Genomic DNA, 16,751 nt, shown 5'->3' with positions numbered 1-16,751 from the left:
TATTTTATTTTTTGGGCAGGACGCTGCAATTATACATAATTCTATGATGTTTGTTTTATATTTTCAGCTCATTATTATGCAAGTAATTTGACATTCTCCTGCAAAATCTTTCTAATCACAATCATCCTTTTCTTGTCTTTGCATCACCACAATGGTCTCTCTCCCTCCCTACCTCGCTCTCTCTCTCTCCCTGTTAAATTTGATGAACATCAGCGAACAGCTGGACCAGGCTTTAAAATTCTGCTTTTTATGAGTGCAAAACATTTAGGCTATACATTATGCAGTTATGCTTGGAAGCTCTTTGGAGGAAAAATCAAGGGTTTTTCAGCAGGTATTTATCAGCATTGAAATGCATCCCTCCCAGACTATTTTTCTAAATAAACATCAGTCCAGAGGCCACGCCGTGTTCACAGCAGCATTATAATGTTAAGCACTGTAGTTAATTTTTCACCAAGCATCATCAAAGACTCTATAAATCTGACATTACCTGCCTGGGACTGTGGCAGCAGCTCCATTTCCCCTTCAGTACCATTAGGAATGTGCTGGGACTCTCTGCCGACTCCAGAGAGCTCTGAACAAAGCAAAGCAGAGAGCGCAGACAAATGGGAAGGTTTCTGGCAGATTTCATTTGAGGGGTCAAAGCATTTGTTTGCCAACCCTCGCCTCTGCCTAAAACTGGTGTCAGGCTTAATAAATTACCACTATATCTTCTGATGTCAGTGTGTACCTTTGTACATTTTTTAATCAAAGCAAAAAAAACAAACAGAACAAATCAAGTTTAAATCCTCTATATAAATAGACAGTAAATCCATAATAATTCTAATAAATGCTAGGAGAAAATTAAGATGCAGGATTTGTTCTGAAGAATAGAAGTAAATTATTACCATCTGAAGAGCTTAGTGTTTCAGTTGTCATTATCACTGAACAGGTTGGAGACTGGAATAGAAAACAACAGGTCAGGTATTATATAGTGGTGGGTCTGTGTTCATCAGTGTCTCCATCTGGCAGGTCCCACTGTTGTCACACCGTCGTACACAACATAAATCTTATAGCTGAGCCACTGCAAATTACACCTACTCCACTCTTGCGATGTCTGTACTCAGAGATGGGGGGTAAAAAAATCAATCTGTTTTCCATGGCTTATTTGCAGGTTGAAGTCACACCTGACAGTGCAGAACATTGCAAGTAAATTGCTCACTTTTATTTTGATTATGTTGCAAAGGCAATTATGAGATAATTAAGAAAAAGGTCATTTTGGAGTAGGTTTTGCCAGTAAGATGCGTTGCACCGAGAAATGCTCGATCAGCTCATGAAAGTCACAGAAGCAGGTCTTCTGCTTACGCTGGAACCTGGTTTGTTTCCTGAGCTTGCAGACATTTCCCCGATTCACATGAGGTAAGACTGCAAAGCCACAATGTATACATTTTTGATAGCTTTCTTTATTTTCTATCTATTTCAGCATTAATATGGGTCTTTATGTTGATTTGAAGATACAAGTTTAAAAAAAAAGGGGGAGTTGGAAGAAGAAGCAAGAAAAAAAGCTTCATGCTTTTTCAAATATTGGTACATTAGCAGTGTTTTGTATTTGAGGGAGATGTGGGCAGGAGGAAGGGCAGACATCAAAAGCAAACAGTAATGACACCAAACAGGACTCTGCATGAAAATGGGTTGCATGTTTTTACTGCGGTTTGGATCGTTGGTTTGTGTAATTGCTCATTAATATTACAGAGACTTGTTTTGGCTTCAGTTGACAGTGGCCCTCGTTTGCATCCATATGACCTTGTCCAAAGTAGAACAGTAACAGAATTAGTAATATCCAATCATGTTAGTATATATACTCCTTTACTTACAGAAAAATAATGTCCCATAATCTGTTTCTCACACTAAAGTGTTAAATAAACAGATTATTTCTTTTCTTTTCCCTTTTTTTAACAAATGAATTCAGTTTGTTTGTGAGTAGAGCGTCACTGTCATCACATGCAGAGGAGCTGTAGCTGTTTGGACTTACCCATGAGGTGGCAAAGTTTTGCAGATAAGCTTTCATTTCTTTTAGTTCCCACAAGAAAATTAAAGTGCTTGTGGCCCATAATCCAATTTTGTCTCCCCCACCCATACACAGAGAGTTTGCAGTGATTGCTTTAGGGAGCGGTGGCAGGGCAATATTAAAAATCTTGCCGTATTATTGTGATTGTATGCGCTTCAGCTAAAGCCTCCTGACTCTGGGATGTGAGCAGAGCTTCTTAAGTGCTCTCCTGGCAGCTTTGTGTTGCTTATAAGACAGGAGCTCGGGATACAATTCAATTAAGTCTGTAATATACCACAACAAGCTGTAGCTTCTTATTAAATTGTGACAGGGTAGTGATGTAGTCTTAATGTAGCGAGAGATCTAGGCTGTAATTTCACGTCTTTTTTCAGTGAGTCTGTGTTTCTCTGATTCAGTGTCTTTTTCAGAACCACTGATTAGGTTAATCAAAGCTTTAATGATGCTTGTTGTTTTAAACTCTAATATTTCTAAATGAAAGACATTATCTTGTTTTGTAGTTTCCTGATTTATTCTAAGATTCTTTTTTTTACGTTTTTGTTCCTTGATTATAACTTTTATTAAGACAGTTAAAACTCGGCTGATTAGACTGGAGAAACAAACATAACTGCAGGAAAACTAAATGAGCAAAAATCATAGCTTGTAAAAATGCATTTTAAACAAAAGGGGACTCCTGTTAAAATATAACAAAGTAGAATCTTTAATGTCAGATCTTTAACTGCAGTTTTGAGGAGTCTGATTCTGGACTGAACTGCGATGGATGCTGGAACAGAAGCACTAGTGTAAGGATAAAATTCCTAAAATAGGTTTTTCGTTTGATCAAAAATTAGTAGGGTAAACATGCACTCGACTTACTGAAGGATGCAAACCTGACAAATAATGTTAGAGAAACTTAGAGGCTTGCTTCAAAACTCATTTGTCAAACGAAAGTTTGAAACAAAATTCAAATACAGAGGTTTCAGAAATGAAGAAAAATTATGAAAAACATAATTGTTCGCTCAACAATTCACTTCAGTTCTAGTTCTGCTGCTTTGATCATGAATTGAAGGTGCCGTTAATGCTAGAAAATCTCAGGAGGACGTTAATGTTTAGAGTTTTTATTAAATGAGTAATGGTATGTTTTTAGGAGCTTTTTTAAATGCCCTACAGATATACAGTTTTAACAACCTTTTTTATTAGTTTGTGCAGGTAACTATTAAAGATAGGTTATGCTGCTTTGTGTGCATACTTAAAAAGTTTACCCTGTCATAGATGAAAAACAATAGTTCAGTGGGTGAAATGGACGTACAGAGAAGTTCAAACCCCATCAACACCTCCTTTCTCTTCAAATCTCACAATTCTAAACTTCCACCATAAAACGGGCGAAACCAATCGAAGCCCCGCATTGACATATATTCAGTTGGGGGGGGGTATGAAGTGTCGACTTCTGGGCTGCGGACTGGACCAGACCTCAGCAGAGAGCCATGAGCCGCCCGTGCTCAGCCGGAGGTTGCACTGTAGTTGACCAAAATCCGGATGAATTTGAAATCCCCCAGACTTTTTTTTAGGTATGAAAAGTAGGACATGTCCAGAAAAAAGAAGACCTCTGCTCACCCTACCATATCAACAATTTCATGTTTCAGTGAGTGAGTGCTTGTTGCTATGATGCATCTTTGCTCAGCAGCTTTGCTTGTTGTAAACTAACCAATCAGCGCACAGCTCATCTAATTATCATGATCATACCATAAAAGGAAGAAAACCTCTCGTTTTATTCTGGGGCTCTTAACCAGTCTTGCATTAGGGCTCATAGAACAGCAAATAGGCCATTTTTAGCCCAATCAATGTTACACACCCTATTCAGAGACCTTAAGGACCAACACCAAATAACCTATAGAATCATTCTATGACCCCTTTAATTCGTTCAAAAGGATTTAATGTATACAGTAAATATTTTTCAGTAAGCCATATTTAATTGGTTTGTTCAGTTGGTTTATAACTTCCCTTTGCTGTGTTTGCAGGAGATCAGATTGAAAGGGTCTTGAATTCTGAAAAAAAAATCTTCTCCTTTTTGTAAGATTGGCCCATGAAGACTTTTGGCTTTAAATGATGTCATGCCTGTTTGCAGTCTTGTTGGCTGACAGCCTCAGATGATCTGAGATGGACCCCTTATCGTGATATTCTGTAACAAGTGGTGAAATTATTCATATTCAGCATTTAAAATAAGATAAATACTGTAGCCTGTTGCGTTCTTCCCCCATTCATGTTCTCCTTCATCCCCTATACCATGGGCCTGTATTTTTGCCCCCCTGTTGGCAGGTGTGTTTGCAGGTAGTCATAGTCACCTCTTCTATAAAAAACATTATAATAAGAAATTATATTTTAGAAGAGACAAAAAGTAATGAAATAACACACAAAGTTTTTTCCCCAAAGTGTTTTCTGTTCTTGTTTTCCTTTTAACATCAGAATTCAAACCGTCTTGTTTTCACCCAAGTTTGAGGCCTTCAAAAGTGACCTGAAATGACACAATTGCAGAATGCTTTTTTTAAAATACATTTTTCTTTTTTTTTGTGTTTAGTTTGTACATTACTTTGTTTTTTTAACCTTATGGATCACTTTGATGCCAACAGTGTTCCGCGCTGTGGCAGCTTTACCCAAACACCATTCATTTGTAGTCTGGACATAGAGGAGCAAACAATTTGTGCCCTGACTGGGAGGGACAGCTATCTGAGGAATGGGCCGACTGCACATTGGGACAGTGCTTAGCAGGCGCCCGCAGTGGCATCCACTGCTCATAGAGAACGATATGAGCTCTCTCTCATTAGCCTTCAAAAGTCTCTAATAACACCATAAAAAAAATAAAAAAATCTTCTGGATATCTGCCAAAAAAGCAAAACGAATGTGGGCAGATGTCACAAGCAGTGATATCTAAACATCTAGATGGGGTATGCAGTAAAAGCAGATATAGTTTGCAACCTCAAGAAGTCAACATCAAAACTCACACTATGGCAAATGCACCACATATGGCTTTACATGAGCAGAATAATTTCATTGCCTTGAAAAATTACTCAAAAGGCTCATATTTGACACATTTTCTTAAACTAGATTGCAGGTTATATAAAAAAAGGATTTTAATTTCCTGAATTTGCAGCCATTCTAAGCCCGTCATCTTTGAAGAAAAGAAAGAAGCCACTTTAGGAGAACCATCAAAAAAGATCTTTGTTAGACAGAGCAGTAAAAGAAATGGTGCATCGGCGGTTTGACATTCAATGGAAGAACAAGCAGAAGCAGAACTGACTTGTTACTGCAGACAGCTTGTGATGTTTGAAGATCCCTGCAATCTCAGAACATCCCTCAATAAGCCTGTATAGGAAATACAAAGATTGGTTGTTTTTTTACCATTTCATGTAATGTTATAGATGGATAATATATTAGATTACAAAATTATTACTTTTTTTTCCTGAGATATGACATAAAACACCTTTGAAACTACATGTTTGATAAGGCAAACCATTTAAGGGAAAATAAAAAGGATTGTAAAGGACTGTAACTATATTAATATTTCTGGATTTAAACAGAAACACATTTAAACTTGTGCTGTACATCTGCTCAAATGATGAAGGTAATACATAACTGCTGTGTTCAGTATATGAATAGCTGGTGGTTTAAAGCCAGCAGAGCCATAAAAGGCTAAAGAAGCTCTGAATAAGCCTACCCACCTATAAACAGCATATATCTGAAAAACTGCAGAGCAGCATTTGCTGTTCAGTAATCTGTAATGCTTTATTTATCAAATACATCATTACAAAGTGCTCAATGATAAACTTGGCCCAAAAACTAAACATTAGGCATGAAAAGAACATTCCTATATGCTTTATTGCTGCTATGTGGCAAGAGTCTAAATAAAAACAGTGAATGCCTGTCAGCTTAAGATGCTGCACTATTCTGTATACTAAAATAGTTTTGTTTGCTCAAAGTTTTTCATTGCAATGATGCTGCTTAGATAATTTACACATGTGAGAGCTGTGTACTGGAAGGATCATTGAGGAGGCTCACTTCTAGAAGAGTTCAGTTTTTTCTTTTATTCCAGTTGTTTGCTCAGGGTGTTTAACAACTACTGAGACAATTATTTCTTTCTCTCTTTAAAAATGTAACCAGACTAAATCTTCCATATTTTAGGTTAATTTAGATTAGAAAAAAAGAAATAAAACAGTACTTGTACTCATCGTTCCCTCTGCACAGACACCTCCTCCCGCTCCGCTTGGGGAAGCCAGAGGGGCTCCCAGGCCAGTCGACAGATGTAGTCCGTCCAGCGTGTCCTGTCCTGTCCCCCGGGCCTCTTCCCAGTGGGACATGCCTGGACACTTCCCGAGGGAGGCGTCAAGGGGCCATCTGAAGCCACCCTTTGGAGATAGCTAATTTCAGCCGCTTGTATCCAGGATCTTTTTTTCAGTCTTTATCCAGACATCATGACAATAGGTTAAGGTATGAAAGTAGGTTGACCAGAAAAGCCTGATTTATACTCAGAAACCAGGTCGTCTGTGTGTCGCAGTGAACGCAAATCAGCCCCCGCCCCCTCCGCAGGCACCCTGCTGCCCCTCTCCAAAATTCTAGGTGACCGCAGACAGGTGCTGAAGACAGGAGGCCTCTGATTGGTCAAATCTACATCTGCTCTACTTATGCGTATTTCCTGTTTTGTACCTCACCGGCTTGTTTTGTTTGTATGACTGTCATTGTGGAAAATGACTTGTGAAGTTGGACCCGCTAGAAGAGCGAGGTGCACGAGAACGTGGGGACCCTTTTTCCACCTGGATCCGCTCTTTTTCGCCCTCATGTCCCTCGATTGCCGGACAAGCTTGCCCCAACTTAGAACCACAGCAAATTCCTGAGTGTCCCTCTTGCGTTGTAGCATAGGATAACAGCACAGATCACGCTTCAGTATTGGGCATAAAGCAAAAATATGTGCCACACTGCTGCAGGATGATAACCAGCCCTTAAAACCAGAGCTTTACCTTTTTCTCATTTCTCTCTTTACCATGACTGACCAGTGCAGCGTCCACATATTAGCAACAGTCAAAAAAATGTATAATGGTAATTTAAAAAATAGTTTTCTTGTCATTTAGAAGCTTGTATACATTCCCTGATACTTGATAAAATGACCCTTCAAGCTGCCAAACATTTTTTCCTTTCTCAAGGTTTTCCCTGTGATTTGCTAGAGTTTTGGCCCATTCCCCTTATAGTGAAGGTGTAACCTGTTGTTCTCCCACATAATAGAAGAGAATAGAATACAAACACCACTATTGTCCCACGGTGGGAAAATCTGATGAGGATCCTGCCCCTTTTGCAGCAACATACAGTACCCCAGTCATCTTTTCTTTTAAGGAATGTTTATATGAATTAAACTCTTAATGTATATAAACTTTTGAAATTAAGACATAAGAAATCATATTTTTAATAGATTATTATCATTTGTCTTTTATAAAATACCTTTGTATACACAAGCTGTTTTCGGTTTATTTAATTTCCATCTAGAGCGTCTGAAAGTTTATGTTAAGTTACATAGAGATAGATTGAATAATCGTATTTTAATCCATACATTTATTAATCAATTCATTTATTTTAATCCAAATGTTGAATTAGCATTATTTTATGTTTTTTAAAGTAATTTACGTAATTGTTGAAGCAAAAACAGGCAGACCAAACAAATGGATCCGTCTGGCATCCTTTGTTTGGTTTGCTCTGCCTGGTCTCAACAAATATACATTTTAATCTGCTGTAGTGACATTATATCAAACCTTGGCTGTGCATGTTGCAGAACATGACATACTTCATGGCATTCAATTCATCTGTTAAAGTAGCCCCATTGTTTTCACTTCCAAACAATATTAACTTCATCCAGCATGAAGCATGACTGAAGCTCTGTTCAGTTACAAACATGGAAGAAGAAAATTACCCTCCTTCAAATGACACCACATTCCACACGGTTTTTCTTTTCCGTTTCAGAGTCTGCAGCTTATAAGCGACACAGCTTTGTACACGGTAAAACATAAGATTCTTAAAGTTAGTTGGGATCCAAAGTGATTTGCAGTTTGACATTGATACTTTTACTATATCCTCCATTTCTTTTTTAAGACAAGACTTGGTTAAATTTAAAACAATCACTGTGACTTATAGAGAGGAAAACTGGGCCAGTTGTCCCAACTCATTGTAGGTTGGAAAAAATAGGTGGGGGTTTTTCTTCCTAAAATAAACCTGTTTGTGAAGCAAATGTAGGAGTATTATCTAAGTTACATAAAACATTTTCAACAGATCTGTCTTCTAGCTGTCCTTGCAAACCCCCCATTACATCTCAAACACAAAGATGTTTTGGCCAATGGAACCAAATATGATTTAAAGTTCATTAAGCCCCTCCAGTAAATTGCTAAATTATCTGTGTGCTGCAGGCAGAGCGGGAAGAATACAATGCCTCCGTCTGTTCCTCCGCTTTGTGACGGGCAGCTGCTCCATCACTTCAGATTCAGTCTGAGACCGGTTCTATATTGTTCTTTGTGGGAGTTGGATTAAAACATTTTAGATAGGTAACGTTTATAGACTAAGTGTCGGTGGCTGCACTGTTTCATAAATTTCTCTTGATGCTCCTGTGATCTGGGGGGGGGCTGATGCTCAGTTATAGAGTCAATGTTTCAGTAAAATGGTGATTTGCCACACATTTGAAGTTTTATTCCACTTGTCAAAAGTGTGTGCTCCATTAATCAGGGGACCACACATTGAGTCAATATTACTCCTTCATAGACTTGCCAAAATGTCGCTGGATGTCCTTATAAGTGTATTTAGCCTGACTTATTGTAGATTCTTTTTTCTCATAGCTTTACGCAGCAGGAAAATCTTCTAGAAGCTGTTTTGAGTATGAAAACAAAAACTTAAAAGTACAGGGATTACTTGACAGGAATGCATATTTTGTCTATTATCATCTACAAACAGAAAGTCTCAATCTTTATGTTTGTGTTTCCCTAGAAATTGCTATGTATAATTACATGGGATCGGGTCTCACTTTTATTGAGACATTTTTACACTACAGCTAACTAACTTGAATGTGACTGCAGCAAGTTAGGCTTATAAATTCTACATCCTGCACAGACTAATAAAATACAATTTTTAAAATGATCAATCTAAACAAATTTTGTCATCACTTGACAGCATAGGTTATGCGGATGTTGGCACTTTGTACTGTGAGAGCCTCCGTTTTGTTGGAGGTGGAGAAGCGGTGGAGGGAGGGGTTCATGCACTGGAAAAATGATCTAGAAATTAAAAAAAGATAAAATTAGGTGTAATTCGACTTAATTTGAGTAGGTAAATGAGATAGTTTGCCAATGGAATGAGCATTTTTACTCTTAAAATAAGATAATTGAATATTCACTTGAAATAAGACAAAGCAATTGTGTTTTCTCATTTTAAATGTAAACTGCCTTGTTCCATTGGCAAAATGTCTCTTTTACCTCCTCAATCCAAGTACAAATGCACTTACTTTAAGAAAAAAGGAGTTATCTAGATTTCAATTTTTTCCAGTGTGTCACTGGGAAATTACACACTGTAGCTTTAAGTAGAGTGGAGGAAGAAGATTTAAAATTATACGTAGTAAGGGAGAAGATAGAAAGGAGAAAATAACTGGGAAGGAGCATCATTCATGTTGTTAAATGGTAAATATTCATTTATTTTTCACTCGTTACAGACTGTTGTGGGTGGGGTCAGACACGGCTCTCAGTTGGACTGAGAAATCCCATTAATTTTTACCGCTTTGTGCTATTCCCCATATTTATAAGAAATGAGCCAAGTGTCAGTTTCAACAATCCCATCAACAGATTTATTGTTGGAGCCAAATGCTTTGAACTTTGCCTTTGGTTTTTATGTCTAATTTTGGATTCATTGGTTTTAGAAAAAAGACTTATTGATGTGTGCGAGTGTAAAATGAGAAGTCTAAAATGATCCCAATAAAATGAAACAGGAACCATTTAATGAGACTCCTGCCCGTGTCTCACATTACATTTTTTTTTCTTTCAATGCTTAAATTAAAAGCAATCAGTTATTTTGGAGAAAAATACACAAATCATTTTCCTTGTTATTCAATCTGCATATTTCACACATTTACTTCCATAGTGCTTACAATTAGCTCTTCATAATTTGGCTGCTTGTATTACTGATGGGTCATTGCTCCTGAGGGTCATAAAGGGGCCTTTCTGGTTAATTGATGTTCATTTGTTTCTGTCACTGATATTGTTTTCCAAACTAAGCCCTATTATAAATGGTTCCCAAGGTATTTAGACAAACAGATGTATCATTTTTGCTCATGTACCGGATAAAAAATAAACAGAAGCAGAACAAAAGAAGGTAAATGATGTTAATGTTAACTCATACTAAATGCGTAGGTAGTTATAGAAAATTTGCATTGGCAGTCAAAGTGGTTAGAGAATGTTCCAGACGCAGGTATTAAATCATTTATGGTCCGTTTGAAGCATTCTTTTTGACCACTTATTGTGTTGATGAGGCAGATGAGTAAAAATGATTAAAACTGTAAAGGTATACATGGGCTTCACTCCTTGGCTCCTGGCTGCTGGAATAGCTGTTCATGTTAATTAGAGTCGCTAACACCTGCTGCCAGCCGCAGACCATCCCCCCTCCCCTCCCCCTATAGTGTACGCCAGGGGTCACCAACATGGTGCCCTCCGGAAAGAAGGGGCCTTTAGGGGCCACATGGGGTGCTCACAGGGTCTTCTAAAAATGGCACTACTAACCAGTGGGCTACAATAGAAACCTTATTTTATTCCATTGCTCTTCATTTTAATCATTTATAGAGCATGTCATAATTTTAATCATGCAGAGCATTTAAGGGATTTCAAAATGACATCATAAAGAAAATAAGGAGTTAGAAGAAACAATAAAAATATGTTTATTATATATAAAGTTTAGGTGACAGCTGATCCCTCCAGTTTATAGGTCAGTATTGGTAGCTCTTCCTGTCACTCAGTATCCAGGAAATAGCCCTCAGCCTTAAAAAGGCTGTAAGTAAGAAAGTAACTTGATTAAGTAAGATTTATTTATATAGCATCTTTCTCACACAAGCGTGTGAACTTGCTGTTCAACATGAGGGATAAAATACAAGGCAGCACCATATGAAATACATTGGTTGGTGACCCCATGATGTACGAAATCGACTATTTCTAGGTTGAGAATTCATACTCCTCCAGCATTAAAAGGCCACAAATTCCTGCGAAGCAGCGGAATTCACGTCAGTTTAGGTCAGGGATAACTAATTAAAAAACAGAATAAAGAAAATCAACAACCAGTAAAGATCTGGAGACATTTTTATTTATAATCCGTTACTTTAAACAGCATTTAACACTGAAATAAAATACATCCATCTTATTTATACATTGGCTTTTTGAATAAAAAAGTATAAAAAATAGAAAGTTTTTCCATTTTAAAATCTAAATTGTTTTTGAAGTAGAGAACAACAATCTTTCAATTTGATTTACAGACAATTTACTGACTCACCTTTTTTTTTTTTAAAACACCTGAACTGACCATTTTTTTTTCTTTCTTTTTTTATGGCATAATGTTGGCAGTGGGCTTTCTGCTGCCCTGCAAGGCTTTAAACCTGGGTTTGAATGGAGACTAAGCCATTCTCAAGCACATATCAAGGTGCTCATTTTGAGCCTGGATCCATATTTATTTTTGATTCTGTTCATGGTGGAGAATCCTGCTTCACAGCAGCAGGTTGAGCCAAACATCCTCTAAATGTGCAGGGTCACCTTTGAGCACGCCATTTCACTTTTCTTTAACTAGTTCACCGCAGTTCTTCCAACAGTCTACACTTTCTCTGCTCTCATTTTCTCATCATCTTCTCCTTCTTTCCCATCGCCCGGCTCGCCACAGGTTTGCCTGCTGTGTCTAAAAGTAGCAGCAGCAGCAGCCCAGACTGACAGCAGCTCATTGGCTAATTTGTATGACGTGCAGCCTGGTGCTGGACGCTCCGGAGGGCTTTACCGTATTAACAGGAGGAGCGGTGCAAGTGAAGTTAGACACATGCAGTAATTTATAAATGTTTTAAATCAGGTTGGGTCCAGATTAGCCAGCAGGTGTGTCTGGATCCAGACTCTGGTCCTCTAATCCATGACCTCTGTTTTTTTTATTTTTATTTAGTATATTAAATAGAAAATAGGAAAAATCACAGGGACACTTTTATTGTAAGGTTCTCTGGTCTTATGTTTGTTTTTATCAAGTCACGTGGACCCAGTGATGGGTTCAGATTAGAAAGTTCACATATTCACTCTAAATTATTAATTGAACTACACTGATTACTACTCAGTTACTACACTGATTGAGGTCATTTCCTGCCAAAAATCAAGATTTCAACTTATGACCTCTTTCTGGCCCCCCTTGATGTATCAAATGATTAATTTTTGCCCTGTTTTTTCATTTTATTATTTTTCTCTGTGGCCACACTCTGGCCCCCTGGTGAATAGCCGCCCCTGCTTATCAAGCTTGTATAAAAATGTTATTTGATGATAATGGATTTTGTTCTTGTTATTTTCTTAAATTAGCTGCAGTATTCTTCCAATAAGTAAATTATGGGTAAAACTTTTTAGAAAACGCAACTATTCTCTTTTACCACTATTGTTTTAAAGAATTCCTTAAATTAATTATTTTAATGTAACACAGAAACTCAGATTGTCTAACTTCCCTTAAAGCACTCAGTTTGTATGATCAATAAGTGCTTCTAAAGCTGGAACAATTCTTATAGAGTGATTGTTATAAAATATTTTGTTTTTAAAAATGCCTTGTTTTACATTGTTTCTAATTAAGTTTATCATCTTTCTGTCCAGGTATGAAATCCGGGATCCACATCTGGTAGAGGAGAGTGTTCTGAAGACCTTAAAGGAGAGGACAGACTTTGACAACTATAAGCCTCGACCTTTCAACATGCGTGAATTCTACGATCGAACGGGCCACGATATTAAGGAAATGCTGCTCTCCTGTTCCTACAGAGGGATGGAGTGCAGTGCTGAACACTTCAAAGTGGTAAGCCGTGCATTTCAATGGTTTTATCTGGAAGGGGCCCTGCTGAGTCTTAATCTGAGCATTTTTGCAACACACGGTTGCCATGGTCGCTATTATTCAACTTTATCTGGTTTTATCTTTTAAACTTCTATGAGCTTTTTGGAACAATGCTCACTTGAAAGCACTTTAAGCATGTAAATGGGTCAGGCTTCATAAGTTTCTGCTCAGCGTTTGATATGAAATAAGTGACAAACTGAGAACAATCATGGCTTAATATACGCTTTAATGGTCTATGAGTAATCACTGCAGATTTAAGTGCTTCAAATCTGTCAGAAGGGCTGAAAGGTGTCATTTTGTGTCTCCTTAAAACCTTCAAAAAGATCTATCATTAGTAAAACTTCATTTTTATTAGGCTCTTTTTTGCTTGTTTAGAACATCAGGGATTTTATCATTTTCTTCTCTCATTTCTCAGCAGTTATAATAAGATGCCTAATAGGGCTTGTTAGACAAGGGCTGCTTATTGCTATTGATGCAGGACTGATAAGTGCATTGATTCTCAATTACACTTTATGTATTTTCTGTAATGAAATTTGCTGATATTTGTTTGCACATTTGTTACATGTCGTAATTGAAACTCTTAAATCGTATGAAGTAGATGATTTAATTTTACTTATCCAGTCTATATAATTCAATTAAGTTTGTATTTACAGCAAAAAAAAAATGGCAAGAAAGATTTTAGGGAGCTTTAAATGATTTGAAATCCTTAGAAATTAAGCTTAACTTCCAGGAAACCATTTAGGCCAATTTTTTTTGCCTTTAATTTTTGTTACTACTTTTAGGGGAGAAGAGAGATGTAGGTAATGCCGAAACAAAGTCTGGTGTAACATTTCACTATGCAGTGTTTAGTTTGATTAGCAGCAGGTTGGTAACATGAGCATCCCTCAGAGTCAGTCCTGAGCTAAGGATAAGGAGTTTAACATCAAGTGACATCCTGCAAGTATAAATAAAACATTTCATCAAATTGTCTAAATATGTACTTTTCTACTGTATGTGTTTTCTACACATTAGCAGGAGCACAAATGCATTTTTTATATGCAAAAATTTACAACTTTTGAATTAATTAACTTAGTTTTCTATATATTTTAAACATTGGATTAGGTTGCTTTTAAATCTTTATATTTTTGGTAACTAAGGACACTTTCATTGCAGATAGAAGCAGAAGCAACGTTGACTACATCTGCACCACACTCGTTCCCACATTGACAGGAATTTATTATAAATGATATACAGGTGTTTAGTTAAAAGGAGTCTACAATACAACTGTTCCATATAATCTAATTTTAGGAATTTCATCCCGTTTTGATTGCCTCACATTCCTTGTCTTGTGATAGTTTGTTCAGAGGTGAATTGTCCTGATCTGAGCATTCCCACATTTGCTATAAAACCATGTAATACAGCACTACCCACATCATTTAGCTGCTCTAATCTGCTGATGTGACCACATTAAGTCTAGGTAGTTGTGTTTTTGGCAGATGGTGCATAACATGGCTGTAGTGGATTAGTGCAACTAAGGGCCTGGATGAACAACTCAGCAGAAAGTATTAATGGTGTGGAAAGAATCTTCAGTGTGATAGAAAGTGTAAAAGGAAAGGAAATGGTAGGAATTTCCAGTTGCCAAGCTGATTAACACTGTCTGCAACTTCTGCAGGTTTTTTCTCCACTTTAAGGGTTGCCACCTCTCAAAAATGAAAACAAGGGACCCCCAGCAGCCCTGTTTAGTCTAACCACCATGGCCCAAGATGTTTGACTCTTATGGTGTTGAATGCCAAAAACACTAATCACTATGGACATAATGATGCACATTTTTCAGAAAAATGCTACGAGCTGCACATGTATAAGGCTTCTTCCTTTTGTGTTAGCCTGATCAAAAAGGTGCACCTAGCAGTGGAAAAAAGGGAGCCTGCATTGTGTGCATTCATACACTTGGCCAGGGGTGGTCCTAGCCCAATTGTTGCCTCGGGCTAATTACCCACCTAGCGCCCCAACCCCGTACACCAAGTAACGCATAAAAAAAAAATTACAAAAATTATTTGAGATAATAAATGCAGATTACAGTACAGTATCTATGTACTGTAAGAGTGTTGTTAATTAAGGACAATATTACATAAGTACAAGTAAAACATGTTGAGCATTATTCAACATTAATCTTCTAACCCACATGCAGAAACACTCCAGAGACAGGGAAAAAGGTTAAAAGGTTTATTGACAATGTTTTCTGAGAAATGTGAACGGGGTCTTGGTTCGTCAGGCTGGTCACGGGAGGGAAGCAACTAGAGGAGGACAGATTGGTTAGAGTGGATCCAGGAAACTTGCTGCTTAACGGAGGTTTGGGTTAATACCTGCTCAGGGGGGGTATTCTGACCGGCAGGGCCCCCCCCCTGCCGGTCAGGTCCCCCCACCTTGAGGGCCCAGAGGCTGATCGGCAGGCAAGGGCTGAGGGCGGAGACGGAGGTTGAGGCGGAGGGCAGACAGGCAGGTTCCAGGCAACGAGGATTTTCTCCAGGAGTTGACAGATTACCGGATATGTCAGGTTCTGAGAGGCAGAAGAACACAGAGTCAGAGAGGTTCTCAAAAAATCAGGAAAACAGATCAGAGTTAGCTGGCTCAGGTTTGCTGGTACCATTACTGGCAAACACTCTGGCAGGGAAGTGTCCTGCTCCTCCTTAAGAAGGCCTCCAGACGAGCAGATGGAAAACAGGTGTGCAGAAGTCAGCTCACGCCCTCAGGAGGAAGATCTCAGGCTCCCTCTGGTAGAGAAAGGTGACAAGCCTCCAGATCCCAACATACACTACTTTTAAAAGTAAGGAAGATTATTAGGGACACTGAAAAAAAAAAAAAATTGACAGATTTTTAAATTTTATTTCAGTTTAATATCGAAAAAAGTTAAAAATTCTGACTTTAATCTGAGAATTCTGACTTTAATCTGAGAATTCTGACTATTTTTTCAGAATTCTGACTTTAATCTCAGAATTCTGACTATTTTCTAATTCAGATTTTAATCTCAGAATTCTGACTTTTCTCTCAGAATTCTGACTTTAATCTCAGAATTCTAACTTTAATCTCAGAATTGTGGATCTTAATGTAGATGGGCATCATGAAAGGAGAGATGTGGGAGCACTCAGCTTCACTGACAAAGATGTGAGTTGTTTGGAAGGGCCAGTGACACACTGGTGGAAAATGACGCAATTATTCAACATTTTATGTGCCGAGGGGTCGCCGGTGACGCTATTTCATTAATGGAAGAGCAGAAAGTGATTAAAACAAGAGAGCTAGTCTCTAATACATACATGGCTACGGCTTTATGCTAACATGTTTGTTAGCTGTCAGAATTCTGAGAAAAATGTCAGAATTCGTAACATCCGATGCAGGTCCAGCAGATTCCGAAACGGTTTCTTCCCCATCGCCATCATACAGCTGAACTGTTGAAAAAACTGTAAATCATGTCACAGACTCTGCATCACATTGACAACAACAAACCAAAAACACTGCATATTTGCATCATATATATTTAATGCTCTGAACTTCCATATTAATGCATTTTTTTGCACCATGTTTTTCCTCCCATACTTGTTTACATTCAATCACTGCTGCACTTGAAATGGAAATGTCATGAGAGCTG

At 37.9% G+C, this 16,751-nt stretch overlaps 1 protein-coding gene and 1 long non-coding RNA gene across 2 annotated transcripts in view; one reads left to right on the top strand and one right to left on the bottom strand.

The window, feature by feature from the left end:
- The window catches only part of asic1b (acid-sensing (proton-gated) ion channel 1b), a 286,951-nt gene that overhangs the window by 13,477 nt on the left and 256,723 nt on the right, over nt 1-16,751 (top strand). The window contains exon 2 of the mRNA XM_038293188.1: nt 12,898-13,093. Within this exon, the coding sequence (XP_038149116.1) occupies nt 12,898-13,093 (196 nt within the window). The remainder of the gene's footprint in view (nt 1-12,897; nt 13,094-16,751) is intronic.
- On the bottom strand, nt 501-5,383 carry LOC119788645. The gene is made up of 3 exons (XR_005281499.1): nt 5,316-5,383; nt 885-936; nt 501-571 (listed from the first exon to the last, which is right to left on the bottom strand). It is a non-coding gene; the product is annotated as an uncharacterized LOC119788645 (long non-coding RNA).

This window comes from Cyprinodon tularosa, unplaced genomic scaffold (genome assembly GCF_016077235.1).
Source record: "Cyprinodon tularosa strain WSP-4 unplaced genomic scaffold, ASM1607723v1 ctg322, whole genome shotgun sequence".
NCBI classification, from domain to species: domain Eukaryota; kingdom Metazoa; phylum Chordata; class Actinopteri; order Cyprinodontiformes; family Cyprinodontidae; genus Cyprinodon; species Cyprinodon tularosa.
Note: the sequence above shows the minus strand (reverse complement) of the source record. Positions and strands in the feature narration are given on the sequence as shown.